Source organism: Spermophilus citellus (assembly GCF_964194105.1).
Source record: "Spermophilus citellus genome assembly, chromosome: 2".
NCBI lineage: Eukaryota > Metazoa > Chordata > Mammalia > Rodentia > Sciuridae > Spermophilus > Spermophilus citellus.
Genome location: NC_138183.1, coordinates 201,439,510 through 201,452,275, shown reverse-complemented (window position 1 = coordinate 201,452,275; position 12,766 = coordinate 201,439,510). Strand labels below are relative to the sequence as shown.

Sequence of the window (12,766 nt, the reverse complement as noted above, 5' to 3'; positions counted from 1 at the left end):
ATGAATGTTAAAGATTCATAAGTGCGTTTACTTCATTAGCAAGTACATTCCTGACAGGAGAGAATTTCTGTTTTGACTAAGCACTCAAGAGAACCAAATCTCCTGCTTAAGATTTTGCAGATCTGATGACTGGAAAGAATTTCTACAGACTAGCTTCTGGCTTTGTTACATCTAAAATATTGTTTTGTTTCCATTATCCCATACTTTTGGTATGGAATGCTAGAGGACACATTCATTTTAGAACATGACCTCTAGCATTCAAGTTTTCTATTGTCATGGTTAATCTTAAATACTCTTCAAATTGACAATATTCATTAATTGATGTGTTGTCCATGCTCTTTTGACAGTAGCATAAGTTTTATGTTATCTTTGCTGATGTTAGCATAAAATGTAAAATCAGCAAGAAATTTCAATCTTTTTACAATGTGTTCATATGATTCACTTTATATAAATAATACCTGAAAACTTATTTATAATTTCTATTTGAAATTTATTTCTTGCACTTACTGCTTTTGATATGGTCTAACATTTTTTTGTTGTCATTTATAATTTGTTTCTTAATATGAGAACAATTTCTCTGTTCCAATGCTCATTTTATCACTTTTATTTCACATGTTATTAGGGTTTTATTTCACTCATCTTCTCATTTCTGGAAATTGTGGGGAAAAAACAGAGATTGTATATATTAGAGAGGCATTTCAGTTTTGAAGGAGGAAATAAGAATTTTTGAGATCATAGTTTGAAAACTTCTGTCCTTCAGATGTTTCAACCAAACTAGAGTTCTGGTCCTCATTTTGGTAGTCTTCTCATTTATTGTTGTGTATACCCTCTCTACCCCACCTTGTGTTGTTCCTACAGTATCAGACCCAGAACTCCTCAGCTTCTGTCAAAGCCAGATCCCCCATCCCCTCTGCCAGGGATGTGGCTGAACATGCTAGGAAATCATTTAGAAATGACAGAGAAGGTACTTCTCATACACAGCCAAACAACTTATTTTATTGACACATTCCAAAACATCTTTCCAAATTGCTGTTAAAATGATATACTGAGATTATCAAATATGCCACCTCCATGATAGGGGAAAGGGCATGGCACATTCATAAGTGCATACACTTCATTAGCAAGTACATTCCTGACAGGAGAGAATTTCTGTTTTGACTAAGCACTCAAGAGAACCAAATCTCCTGCTTAAGATTTTGCAGATTTGATGACTGGAAAGAATTTCCACAGACTAGCTTCTAGCTTTGTTACATCTAAAATACGGTTTTGTTTCCACTATCTCGTACTTCTGGTATGGAATGCTAGAGGACACATTTGTTTTGGAACATTACTTCTAATTTGCATCTTTAGTTATGGACAACAAGCAAAATGGGAAGTAGGAGTGAGCACTGAAGCTTTTTTATGCTAGGATAGCTAGTTAACTAAACCCGAATGAACAAACTATGGAGTGATGGCAGGTTACATCCACAAATCCTACTCAACCTGAACTGGATCCCCAACTCAATTTCCCCTAAACCAGTTAGTTCTCAAAGATCCCTAAGTCTAGTCCATCATCATCTGATAAAAGGAAAACTATAGACAAAGGGAAAACCGGAATAAAAGGACTCATCGGTCTAAACACTGTGTTTAAAATACCTTATATATGGATGGTGGAATGTGATGGTCATCCTTATACAAAATACATGTATGAAGATTTGAATTTGGGGCCAACATACTTATATACAAATAAAGATATGAAAAATGGTGGTACATATGTGTATTAAGAATTGTAATGTAAAAAAAAGAGTACATGTATAATAGCATAAGTTGGTGTGAACATACTGTATATAAAGAGATATGAAAAATAGTGCTCTACATGTGTAATAAGTAATGTAATGAAAAAATAAATAAAAATAAAAGTAAAATAAAATACCTTATATATGTAAAACTTTCAAAACACTTAGCCCTGTCAACACATTGATTGATTTTCTCTGGACCCTGGAATGGGCCCATAAAGTAGGTGCCTTGGTAGCTTCCTTATAATCATGAAATATGACTCTGACCACAAGTGTGGAAAAAAGACACACATACATACACACATAAATGGGACCATCAGTAGGGCAGTTATGTGATTGGAGGGAGACCCTTCATAAACCTGTGAGTCTTGAAGGGCAATACCCTCAGTAGATCAGCTCAGAGAACCCCTCCATAAAGATGGGATCCAGTCTATGGCTCTAGAATCTGTTAGCATTAATCATTACACTTTAATGTCTTTTTCCTAGGGCAGAAAAACAACAAAAAACCTCTTATGCTAAGTTTTTAAAAATCATGTGTGCATGTTTAGTGCAAATAAAGTAAACAAAATAAAAAATGACTAAATAAAATTGGAAAAAATACAGATAGTTCACAAAAGAAGAATTAAAATGCAAACAAAATTAACAATAAAATTGTGAATTTTTTTGGAGGTCTGTAAAAGAGAAATTTGAACAAAGAAAAATTTGAAACTTTTAAACTGACTAGGATGTATGGGTGACAGGCTCCCCATTCCCAGCAGTGCTGTCTGGATGTAAATCCATAAAACTGTACTTTGGGGGAAAAGAAATAAAATTTGTTCATCTGTAATCAGAGAGTGCTCCAACAAAATGTTATTATCAACTACCTATTTAAAAAATAATTTGTTATCAGAAAAAGAAGAATTTTGGCTGGAGGCTATTATTAATAAAGTACTTTTCCTCGAATAATATTATTGACAACATTTTTAAAAGTTTTGCCTTGATATCTACAAATACTAGAGGACATTAGCATATAATTCTATCAAATTTCTGCTTCAGGGTAATAAAGGCCTTTCTTTTCTCCCAGCAAATTCATCTTTGTTACCATAAGCACTGTTAAGATAAACAGCAATCTCATCAGGACTCTTCACTCCCATTCCCTTTATCAACCATTGTTTAGGATTAACAAAGCACAAAGACATTCTAACAAAGCAGCTCTGTGGCTGGAATGGCAGTTTTTTCCTTTGGCAGAGGTTTCTGACACTGGTTACCCCTTACTCTAAAGTGACTTGCAGAATGCAAATGGATTCCCCCACTATGCAGCCCCACTCTGGGAAACACCTGAGTGAAGACCTGACAAAATCTATAAACCTGCCCATGGCAAGCTGGGGAGGGAAGCATCTCATACATGTGCAAAATAAGCTATGATTCCCTTCCACAGGGGATGTACTACTGTAAACAATAGGATGTATTTAGGGAAATGCTCTTCCCTTCAGTCGGAATCTTGACTGCATTATTTCTGAGAACTAATTTTTGAGTTATGTACATTTTATCTGATAATTACCTGGACTTCACACTGGTATATGGCAATCTCAAGAGCACTAAACTTAAGATAGTTAGCCCCACTTCACCTTTTGGTTAGATTTTAAAGGGCACAATCCAATCCTTCAGAAGACTCCAGAAGAACTGACCTTAGCTCTGTAACTTAGACCTAAGGAGATATTCTGCTGGATGTGAAGTATCAAAATTAACAAAGCACAAAGATAGAAAAAGGGGCTTCACCAAAACAGGAGTAAAGATTAACCTGTTTAGGTTTGAAGGGAGACACTTTGTCAGAGCAGGAAAGCTATGAAAAGGAGGTAAAGAAAGTGTCCACCAAGGACACCTCTGGAAAAGCTTAAGGTTCTTTATGTTTTGTTTGTTTTTTTTTTTAAATTAGGGCATGATGTAAAACTCACCATTTTGATTCCAGTGCCACTCATGCTTCAGCGATTACCATCCCTCGGTAAAATGTGGCACAGTGAGATTGTGAGGGATAATGGAAGATGCAACCTGCTCCACTAACACCCTCCTGTGGAGTCTGTGGAAGGAGTGGGCTGCCCACAGGCAGTAAGAGGAGGTTCTCTTTTCCAAACAGACTAGGGGATGTTGACTCTTGTGTGGCAGACAGCTGGTGCTTGGTTTAAATGTATTCCTCATAAGAATTTCTTAATAAAATACTCATATTTGATCTCCATTTTACAAACCAGAAAATGATGAATAGAGAGGTTATATAACTTAGCTAGGAAGTGGTTGAGCAGAGACTATAACCTATGTCTGGGATTCTAGGAACGGTGCTCTTAATGGCTTCAACAAAGCTTCTCAATCCAGTGTGCAAAGATATTGCTGATAATGGATTATAGATATGCAGAACTGTTTTAGGCCCTCCTACCACCACCACCCTCCCATCTCCAACTGTAGAGAGCCTCTTGCCTTCTCCTCAGTATCTTATCTATCAGCATGAGCAATGTTGACAAGTGTCAAATGGGCAAGTCAAGAAACTCTACACGAAGGGTTCCTCCCATCCATCTCTGGAGGCTCTGGGACATCCAGTCCCTTGTCCCACTCCATCCCAGGAAAAATTTCATGTAACTCTCTGTAGATAGACTGAAAGGAGCCTTACCTTTTCTGTCCCTTAGAATCTCTGGTCCTAGAGAGTCTTGGTCCTGCAGTTGCCCGAAGTCCACCTCGTCGAAACTCTGCCATCCCTGGTGCATCAGTGTTGAAATTTCCTGACTGAGTTCTTCGGATTCTGCATGGAGAGGAATCCATGGAGACTGTCAGGGATGACCTGAGAGTCTAGAGGCAGTGTAACCCCTCCTTTGCAGGTAGGGCCATGCAGTCCAGACTCAGGGCAATGCTGTCTCCTTATGCTTCCCAAGAGATCAAGGATCATGACTTATGACAGTTCCTTCATTGGGCTTGCATCTCAATTCTAAGCCTGGGGTGGGCCACTCCCCTTGGGGGACAAATTAAAGGTTGCTGCCTGGGAGGAGGCTCCAGTGTCTGCCTATTTCATAGACTATGTCACTTGGGCCAGCAAGAACTCAGCTTTCTGTCTTCAAAGATTTTTGCAGTCCCATCTGTTCCTCTCCCAAAACCCATATAGGATAAGCTGAAGTGAATATCATTGGGGGTGTGTGGGATGGATGTCTAGAATGAATGACACGTATAAGGATACTGGCTATATTTAACGGATAACTTTCATATATATCTTCCCTTCTCTGGGTCCTGAAAAAATAACTCAAATTCACCCTGAACATGACTGCTCCATTTTAACTGCTGTCCCAAGTGTCTAATAGACCAAGTACTTACATAGATTTTTTATCGAGTCAAGAAGAAAATTAATTTTAAGCAATATGATTATAACCCATTACTACCAACTTACTTTCCCCAGAATTTCTTGATTCCTTTGGGGCTCCGTTTACCATCTGGTGTCAGGGGGGACTGGGGGCTTGACTCAGCACCCGATGAGTTGGAAGAGAGTTCATTGGCCATGGCAGCATTATCCCAACTGCTTTCTGTGTCTCCTGTGGTTGAAAAGATTGAATGATATGTCAATCAGATAGAGGAATGACCTTTAGACCCCTATTCCCTAATCCCAGGCATCCGATTTGGAGTTCAGAAGACCACCCAGCTCTTTAGAGCTTGACACCAGCATCCCAGAGGCCAGTAGAGGCTCAGGCACACTCCAGGCTTTCCAGATAAGGCATCAGTGAGCTCAGTGTTTCAAATCTGAGTGAGCTAATGTCATCAAATTCAAAAGGTTGGGTCTAAGTTTTTGTGGATTATTCAACAAGGATTGTGTTCTCTTTTCAGAGGGATATGCAGGCATGCAGGCAGGAGGGGACAATGGCCAAGCATTTGGGGTAGTGGTAAAAGGATTGGTAAATGGGAAGCAAAAGCATTCTCACTCTCCACCTCACCTGGTACGGGTACAGTACCTAATACAGGGGCACTGACACTCCGGCCACGATCTCCAGCCAACCAAGAAGCAGAGAAGCCACATGAAGAAACAAGAGAGGCCAAAGTCCAACCCAAAAGAGTTACAGGGAAGCAAAGAAATAAAAAAGAATGTCATCAAGCAAAAGAGAAAAACTCAAAAGAAAAATAATCCCATGAAGAAAGATGAGGTAAGTGTTGACTCAGCCTAGCCTACAGGGTCATTAACTGAAAGAAGGCCTCAAAAGAGGGGCCAAATGCTAGGTGCCACTTCCTGGCAGGCTGAGGTATTTGTCTACATGTGGGAAAAGGGAGGGAGAACAGCAGGGACTAAACAACCTGGGTCACATGAAGCTCTTGCACAGGTGTCAAAGGTCATTCAGTCAGACTAGAAGCTGCTGTGAGTCCAGTCTGTCACTGGATACACTCATTTAAAGGCTTATCTAGAGCTTCTGTAGCCACAGCAGAACTGGCCTTCATGAGCCAACACACAGGCCGACTCAGGCAACAGTTGAGCAGAGGAGTCAGAGGAAGGGGAAACTCTGTTAGACTAGAATATTCCTTCCTTGGCCCCATGAGGTCTGCTGGTGCTACTGGGGAGAAATCACGTATTTTGGATGAAAAGTAGCAAAGACCTCATGATTTCAGGACTTAACTTCCAAAGGGATACCTGTGAGCTGACATCTTTGCCCACTGACCACTGACTTCATTTGCCTAAAAAGTGCATACTATAATCCTGCTGGGAAACTCCAGACAAGGCAAAGAAAGGAGAGAAAGTCCAGGAGGCCAGAGGAAGGAAGGGTGAGGGGCAGGAAGGGTGACAGGATATCTAAGAAGATGGGAAAAGAGGAATCATCGGAAGGAAAGGCAGGAATTCAAAAGAGGAGGAAAAGAAGAATAGAGGAAAATGGGATGGACTAATTACAACTGGGAAGAATAGAGTATGTATACAGGTTGGGTTTTCTTGGATGCTGGTATTTACCTCCCTTGCCAAGGCAGGGAGCTGTAAAAATGGGATTACTGTGAGGTACAAACTGTACCAGCAACCACTCCCAACATTCTCAATTAAGGGCTGCAATGGCAGGCACAGGTATCTTGTACAATAATTGGAAGTGCCAAAAACATTGCTCCAGCATCTACTAGCTGAAGGGTTGGACACTCACTCAGTCTTAGCAGGTTGCTTCCTACAGGGTCAGGCTGGGAGGTGGCAGAAGTAGATTTGGCAGCTTCTCCATTGGGTGTGGCTCCCAAAAGCTTCCCGGGTAATGTAGGATATTTCTGTTCCACCAGGAAAGAGCTGTCCTATTGGAAGGAAAGAGAAAAGGAGAGATACTTAGTTAATCCTGAGACTCAACTCAAACCCAGTTAGGAAATCCTTGGATATCCAAATAATTCTATTCTCCAAGAGTTCACAACAACAACAACAAAAACTTCAAAGATCATTTAGCCCAAGCCAGGAAAGAGGACTAGAGTTCTGAGAAAGGGAAAAATCTGCCCACACAGTGAGACAGGACTAGAGTCAAGCCCAATCTAGGGATGACTACAATCACCTGTAAGCAAGAATTGGACATGTCATATGAAGGAGACCTTTGCCACTTGGCCTAGTGTTCATAAGCTTAATGAATCAATAGCCATGAATTAGTCTGTGAGCTCTTCAAATACAGAAGCCAAAATTCTCTACCTACTAGTTTATCTCATATATAGATATGAGGTATATATCATATATTTATCTCATACACACACACACACATATATATGTATGTTATGTATATGTATGTATATGGTACACATACGAATCTCTATTATATATTAATGATTATATAATATATAATTAGTTATAATGACATGTTATATATTATATATTATACTTTATACACACACACACACACACACACACACACACACACACATATATATATATATATATATATATGTATATATAAAAATCTGGTCTGGGTTTCCCTGTTCTCCTAAGACCTGCTTTCCTGCAGGCAATAAGGATGTGCTTCTCCAGAGTAGGACCCTTATTCAGAAACAGGTCAGGGCAAATCTCTTCAGGGGTTTAACCAAGTGCATAAATTATGTAGATTCTGGCTTAAAGGCTATGCTATAGAAAGAAGATTAGAATTTAAATTTGAAGCAGTAGAAGAAAAAGTCTGTTTTGTGATAACAGTTCTTTATGAAAGCCTGTTAAGGCAAAGCAAGAAGGTGTGCACACACTTTGGGAGATGACAACAGGAAATGGGGAAGAGGACTATATGCCAACACAGAGTTCCCTTTGGAATTTAGGATTATTGTCTAAGGTACATTGTTTGAGGCATAGTTTTGATGCAATGGACCCTGTGGTTAAACACTGGCCATATAAAAAGTCCCAAAAAAGCAAGTTGAATAAAAGAGGAAGAAGAATAGCACTTATTTGGGCAAGGAGCATATATGGCCCCTAAATCTACAAACTTGGGGAAAACAGTAGAGTGCATTTCAAGAGCAAGAATAAAAGAGAAGAGAAACTGCAGCAACATTGTTGAGGGACCCAAATGTAGATCACTTGATTGGATCCAGAAGAAAAGTCATATGAAAGACAAGATAGATTTTGAAACTGGCAAGTCAGGCCAATAATGGGAAACTAGTATGACTGAGACATCTTTGAAATTTCATTCAGCTATAAGTCAAGTGTTCAGTATATTTCTGAGTTCAGTTTGCTTATAAATGCATGTCCTAGAAATTGTATGATTCTGTTCTCCCGTCTCCAAGAAGAATAATCCTGGCTATGGGGAAATGAAAACCCCTGAGAAAGAGCAGCATGGAACCTATTACTGTGCTGCTTTGAATTACCGAAAAGCAGCCTGCCAGAGAGGGGAGAGAGCCCATGGCCTGAGTCAGACTGACTCAGGAAAAGTTCTTTCTCTTTAACCTTTCAGAACCTCTGTTCTGTCATTTCTAAATAGGGAATAACAATTTCTGCCTCTGATCTGCTGTGAAATGATACACATACAGTGGACAACAGATAAACAGAAGTATGCATGCTGAGTCCTAGAGAGACAGCAGTCCAGAAGAGCAGACCCTAGATCAAGGAAGGCACAGGTCAACTGACATCTAGAATATCAAGCCCAAGTCTGACCCAAGACAAATTTAAAGAATACATTGAGAAACTAGTGCTTTAAAGGCTGATGATCCATGTACATGGTAAGAGGATGTTCAGTCCTGAGAACAGAACATAAGAGGACTTAATTTTAGAACATCAGGAGTAGAGAGTACTGACTCATCCCATAGGAGAGCCAGATCAGGGGATGTGCATTCTGGTGAAGCTCAGCAGACATGTCTCACAGTGAGAGCTTGAAAAGAATATAAGAAGTAAGAAGTATCTTATGATTTAGTGACCTCTCAGTGACAGAAAGAAAGGGCCTCGCACCAAGGGTAGGGGATACTGCAAAAAGATCATTACACCTGTGGAACAGTCCTGGGGAGGATATGGGGTAGGGTGTGTGTGTGTGTGTGTGTGTGTGTGTGTGTGTGTGTGTAAAGAGGTGTTCATGTTGAACTAGTTGAGACCACACAAGATTATAGTTATGGTTAAAATCATAGAAGAATCAATCTTTTAATTTGGAATATGTTCTCTTCATAAACAATCCCCCATCACATATATTTCTTAGTTATTAAGTCAGTATCTTAAAGCTTGAGCTGGTGAACCAGCTCTGTTTCCAAAAAGTGGGTGATTACTTACACATGTATTTTAGACACATGAATGACCTCTGTGAGGCTGAAGAGGGAAGGGAAACTGCTAGGTGAAAAATACCATAGAGCAGTCTCTACAGGAAGGCTTTCAATTTGCCTAGGGACTATACAAGCCTGGGCTCCAGGCTGAGACAAGAAAGCAGGCAGAAGACTCCTGCTCTATAGTTCAGATAGCTCAAGGAATGGCTACCCAATTGTAGCACTGACTGCTATAAATATAAAAGTGCAGAGAAGCCTATAGAAGTATAAAAAAGATCTTCCTCTTACAGAGTTAAGAGGACAGAGATGGCCCATTCTATCACACTAGTATGAAAAAATAAAATGACCCTCTCAGGTCAAAGTCCATGGGCAACAAGGCCCCATGTCTCATATGAAAGGCAAATGAGGGTCAAGTACAATACATTCTCCCATACGATGTTAAAAATAATGGATGAAATAATGCCATTTATAAAAAACTTCAGTTCATCAAGGGCTCAATATTTGTGCACCAACCTGGAAACATAATCATCTTTCAAAACAGGTTTTTCTAGGAGGAAATAAATTCTAATGGAATTTTTAAATGTGATGTGTTCTTTAAAGGGAAGCTAAGAGTACTTGTTTGGTTTTTGTTTTGTTTTGTTTTGCTGCACTGGGAAACAAACCCAGGGCCTCAACATGCTAGCCAAATGCTCCACCACTGAGCTGCATCTCCAGCCCTACTCGTGTTTTTCATCAGCACATAAAGGATGAGAGCTGCCACGCTCTTCTGTGTACTGAGATCACAGCATTCCCTGCCCAGTGATTAAGGCTAGATTGTTGTTAAAGATTAGTTTCTATAAAATAGAGCCTATAAAATGGAGATAATATTGGTGAAAGCTCATTATACACCTTGGTGCACATAAAAGTAAAATGGGAGGAGGAAGTTCTGTCTTTCTTCTTGTCCTCTTACCCCGATGGTTAACATATCTTAAGACTATAAAAACCATAATTTGTTATAACACTCTGGCAAATAGAGCAAACACAAAAAAAGTGATAATAATATGAACTTAATGTACCTTGGGTTCCACTGCCAAAGAAAGCTGCTTCCCATTGACACACTACGGAGTAACAGAAAGAATTTCAATTATATGGAGAAAAGAGATCTTAATAAGTCTAAAAGCATAAATAAGTCAGGACTATCCACTTGCTTATATCTGAAAGGCTCATGCCTCTCCCTGATCTTCGTGTCAGGAGATCACCATAACATGCCAGCAAATGCAGATCCCTGTCTAACCTTGTCGACAGACACCCGGGCCACTGCCAGCAATCTGATCAGGGAAGTGAGAGGCATATGCCCATGGGAGCAAAGCCACTAGACAAGACCATGGCTCCTGCCAAATACAGCTTTTATGGATCTCCATTGTGTCACCTGGGAGGCTGATACTGCTGGAACCAGGGGATAGCATGCAGCATGGGATCACTAGAGGCTCAATCAGAGCAGGTTCCTTGTTCTGTGATGACTAAGCAAAAGAGCCTGTGATCCTCTAGCATAGGTGCCACCCACATGGTCAAAGGCTACTAAGGGGGTCACAAAGCCCTCATTTTCCTAGATTTTTTTTTTAAAGTTGCTTCTTGAATCTTGTAAACAATTCCAGCCCTTACTCTGGGAATCATTTACTTTATCCATATTATTTAATTCAAAATTGCTGCAATCATCCCAAGTGCCTTGGGAGATAAGGCCAATATTCAAGATCTTCTCTGGCTTGATCTAATACTTGGCTCTGACCTTACTTCCTCCTATTTCCCATCATTCCCCAAATCCTGCCTGTGCCCATCAGACCCAGAACTCAGCCTTTGCTCACTGACACCTCTTCTCTTACCCACTCTAGCCTGCATTTCCCAAGTTGTCTTGTCTCTAGGATGCCTTGGGCTATATCTGACAGATTTTCTCAAATATTCTTGTAATTCTGCCTTACCAGCAAGAGTCTCTCCAAGGTAGGGACCAGGACTCACCCACATATCCCAGCTCTGTAATAGGCCTAAAGAAGTAACTCAGTAATCTTTATGGATAGATTGATGAGCTGACCTTATCCACAGATTCACTTCTTAAATCTTCTAGACTACAGGAGAGTTTTTTCTGAACCCTGGAAAAACATAATGTGACAAAAATAGCTATAAGAGAAAGTGAAGGTTGGTATCATTAATACAGAAGACAATCTAAATGCTTAACCAGTAGTCTCTCTTGGGCTTAGGGTAAATGGCAGAAGGAAGAACCACCTTCTCACAACAGCCAACATATTAGATGAGGCTGTCCCACCTTGGGAGATAGCCTGGTTCAACAACATGTTGGTGAGGGCATGACAGCATCACTTAAGTCCCAATAAAAAGTCCTTCATGTTGCTCAGTTAGAATACACTTAACTCTATTGCATCCATGAGAGGTAACTACTGTGTTATCTGTGTAGCTACCCTGCGTTCATAAAGAAGACTAATGTCTGCAGAGTCTAAGTACAAGAAGAATACTGATACTGACTTGTTTGTGAGTCTAAGAGTAATCCAGGTAGGAAGAAGTTGGTTCCTCCTTAGAGTAGAGACAAACACATCAGCCAGCCATTGCTACAAAGCACTTCCTGCTAAGATCCTCCAACACTCTTCTCTGGCCCTCTATATCCTGAGAAGTCTGCTCAGAGGAATATTGTTTTCATAGAGGCTGTTTTGCAGAGAAGGGTACCAAATAATTAGAAAAGAGGCAATGCCACCAGTGATCACAAGGGTAACCATGTGCCAAGTCTTCTTGGCAGTTGTATTCCTCAGTTAATAGATATAAGACAAATTTTCTTTATACATTAGTCTCTTGTAAGTCCAGTCAGTGTGAATCCCTTATTGTTATTTCCCCCTGAGTGAACTCATAAACTAAATTTCTTATTTTATAAAACTTAGGACTGGTCAATCACTCTCTGATATTGTTGGTTTGCTCTGGGGCTGGCTGATGCTTCAGATTCTCTATAAGTTGGACTCTGAGAGTAAAGACTGGAATCTGGAGGCTCAGCACCTTTCTAGGGAAGCCTCTTATGATTATGTTCTTCCCCAGACACGTTGGCTGAAAGAGCCTTTTCATGGTGGTGAAACCTCCATATCTCCCTCACTGACTAAGCTTAGAAACATGTTCTAAAGAACTGAAATGGGGATCTAGAAGTGGGTTAATTTTGGAGGGAACCAGTCAGGTGGTAGTCAATGACTCTATAGTGTAGTTTATAAGCATTTTTTCTTTCTTTCTTTTTTCTTTTTTTTTAGAGAGAGCGAGAGAGAGAGAGAGAGAGAGAGAGAGAGAATTTTTTTTAATAT

The 12,766-nt window shown here is 40.0% G+C and overlaps 1 protein-coding gene across 26 annotated transcripts in view; it reads right to left on the bottom strand.

Annotated features, from left to right (window-relative positions):
- Nucleotides 1–12,766, bottom strand: part of PPFIBP2 (PPFIA binding protein 2) — a gene marked incomplete at its 3' end in the record, with an annotated part of 145,044 nt that overhangs the window by 10,848 nt on the left and 121,430 nt on the right. For 16 of the 26 annotated variants that reach the window (XM_081279528.1, XM_081279519.1, XM_081279509.1 and 13 more), the window contains 6 exons: nt 11,509–11,566; nt 10,499–10,540; nt 6,896–7,034; nt 5,717–5,827; nt 5,179–5,320; nt 4,414–4,542 (listed from right to left, as the gene is read on the bottom strand). In XM_081279528.1, the coding sequence (XP_081135654.1) occupies nt 4,414–4,542; nt 5,179–5,320; nt 5,717–5,827; nt 6,896–7,034; nt 10,499–10,540; nt 11,509–11,566 (621 nt within the window). The remainder of the gene's footprint in view (nt 1–4,413; nt 4,543–5,178; nt 5,321–5,716; nt 5,828–6,895; nt 7,035–10,498; nt 10,541–11,508; nt 11,567–12,766) is intronic. The other 10 variants (XM_081279532.1, XM_081279517.1, XM_081279533.1 and 7 more) reach the window with 4 other exon arrangements.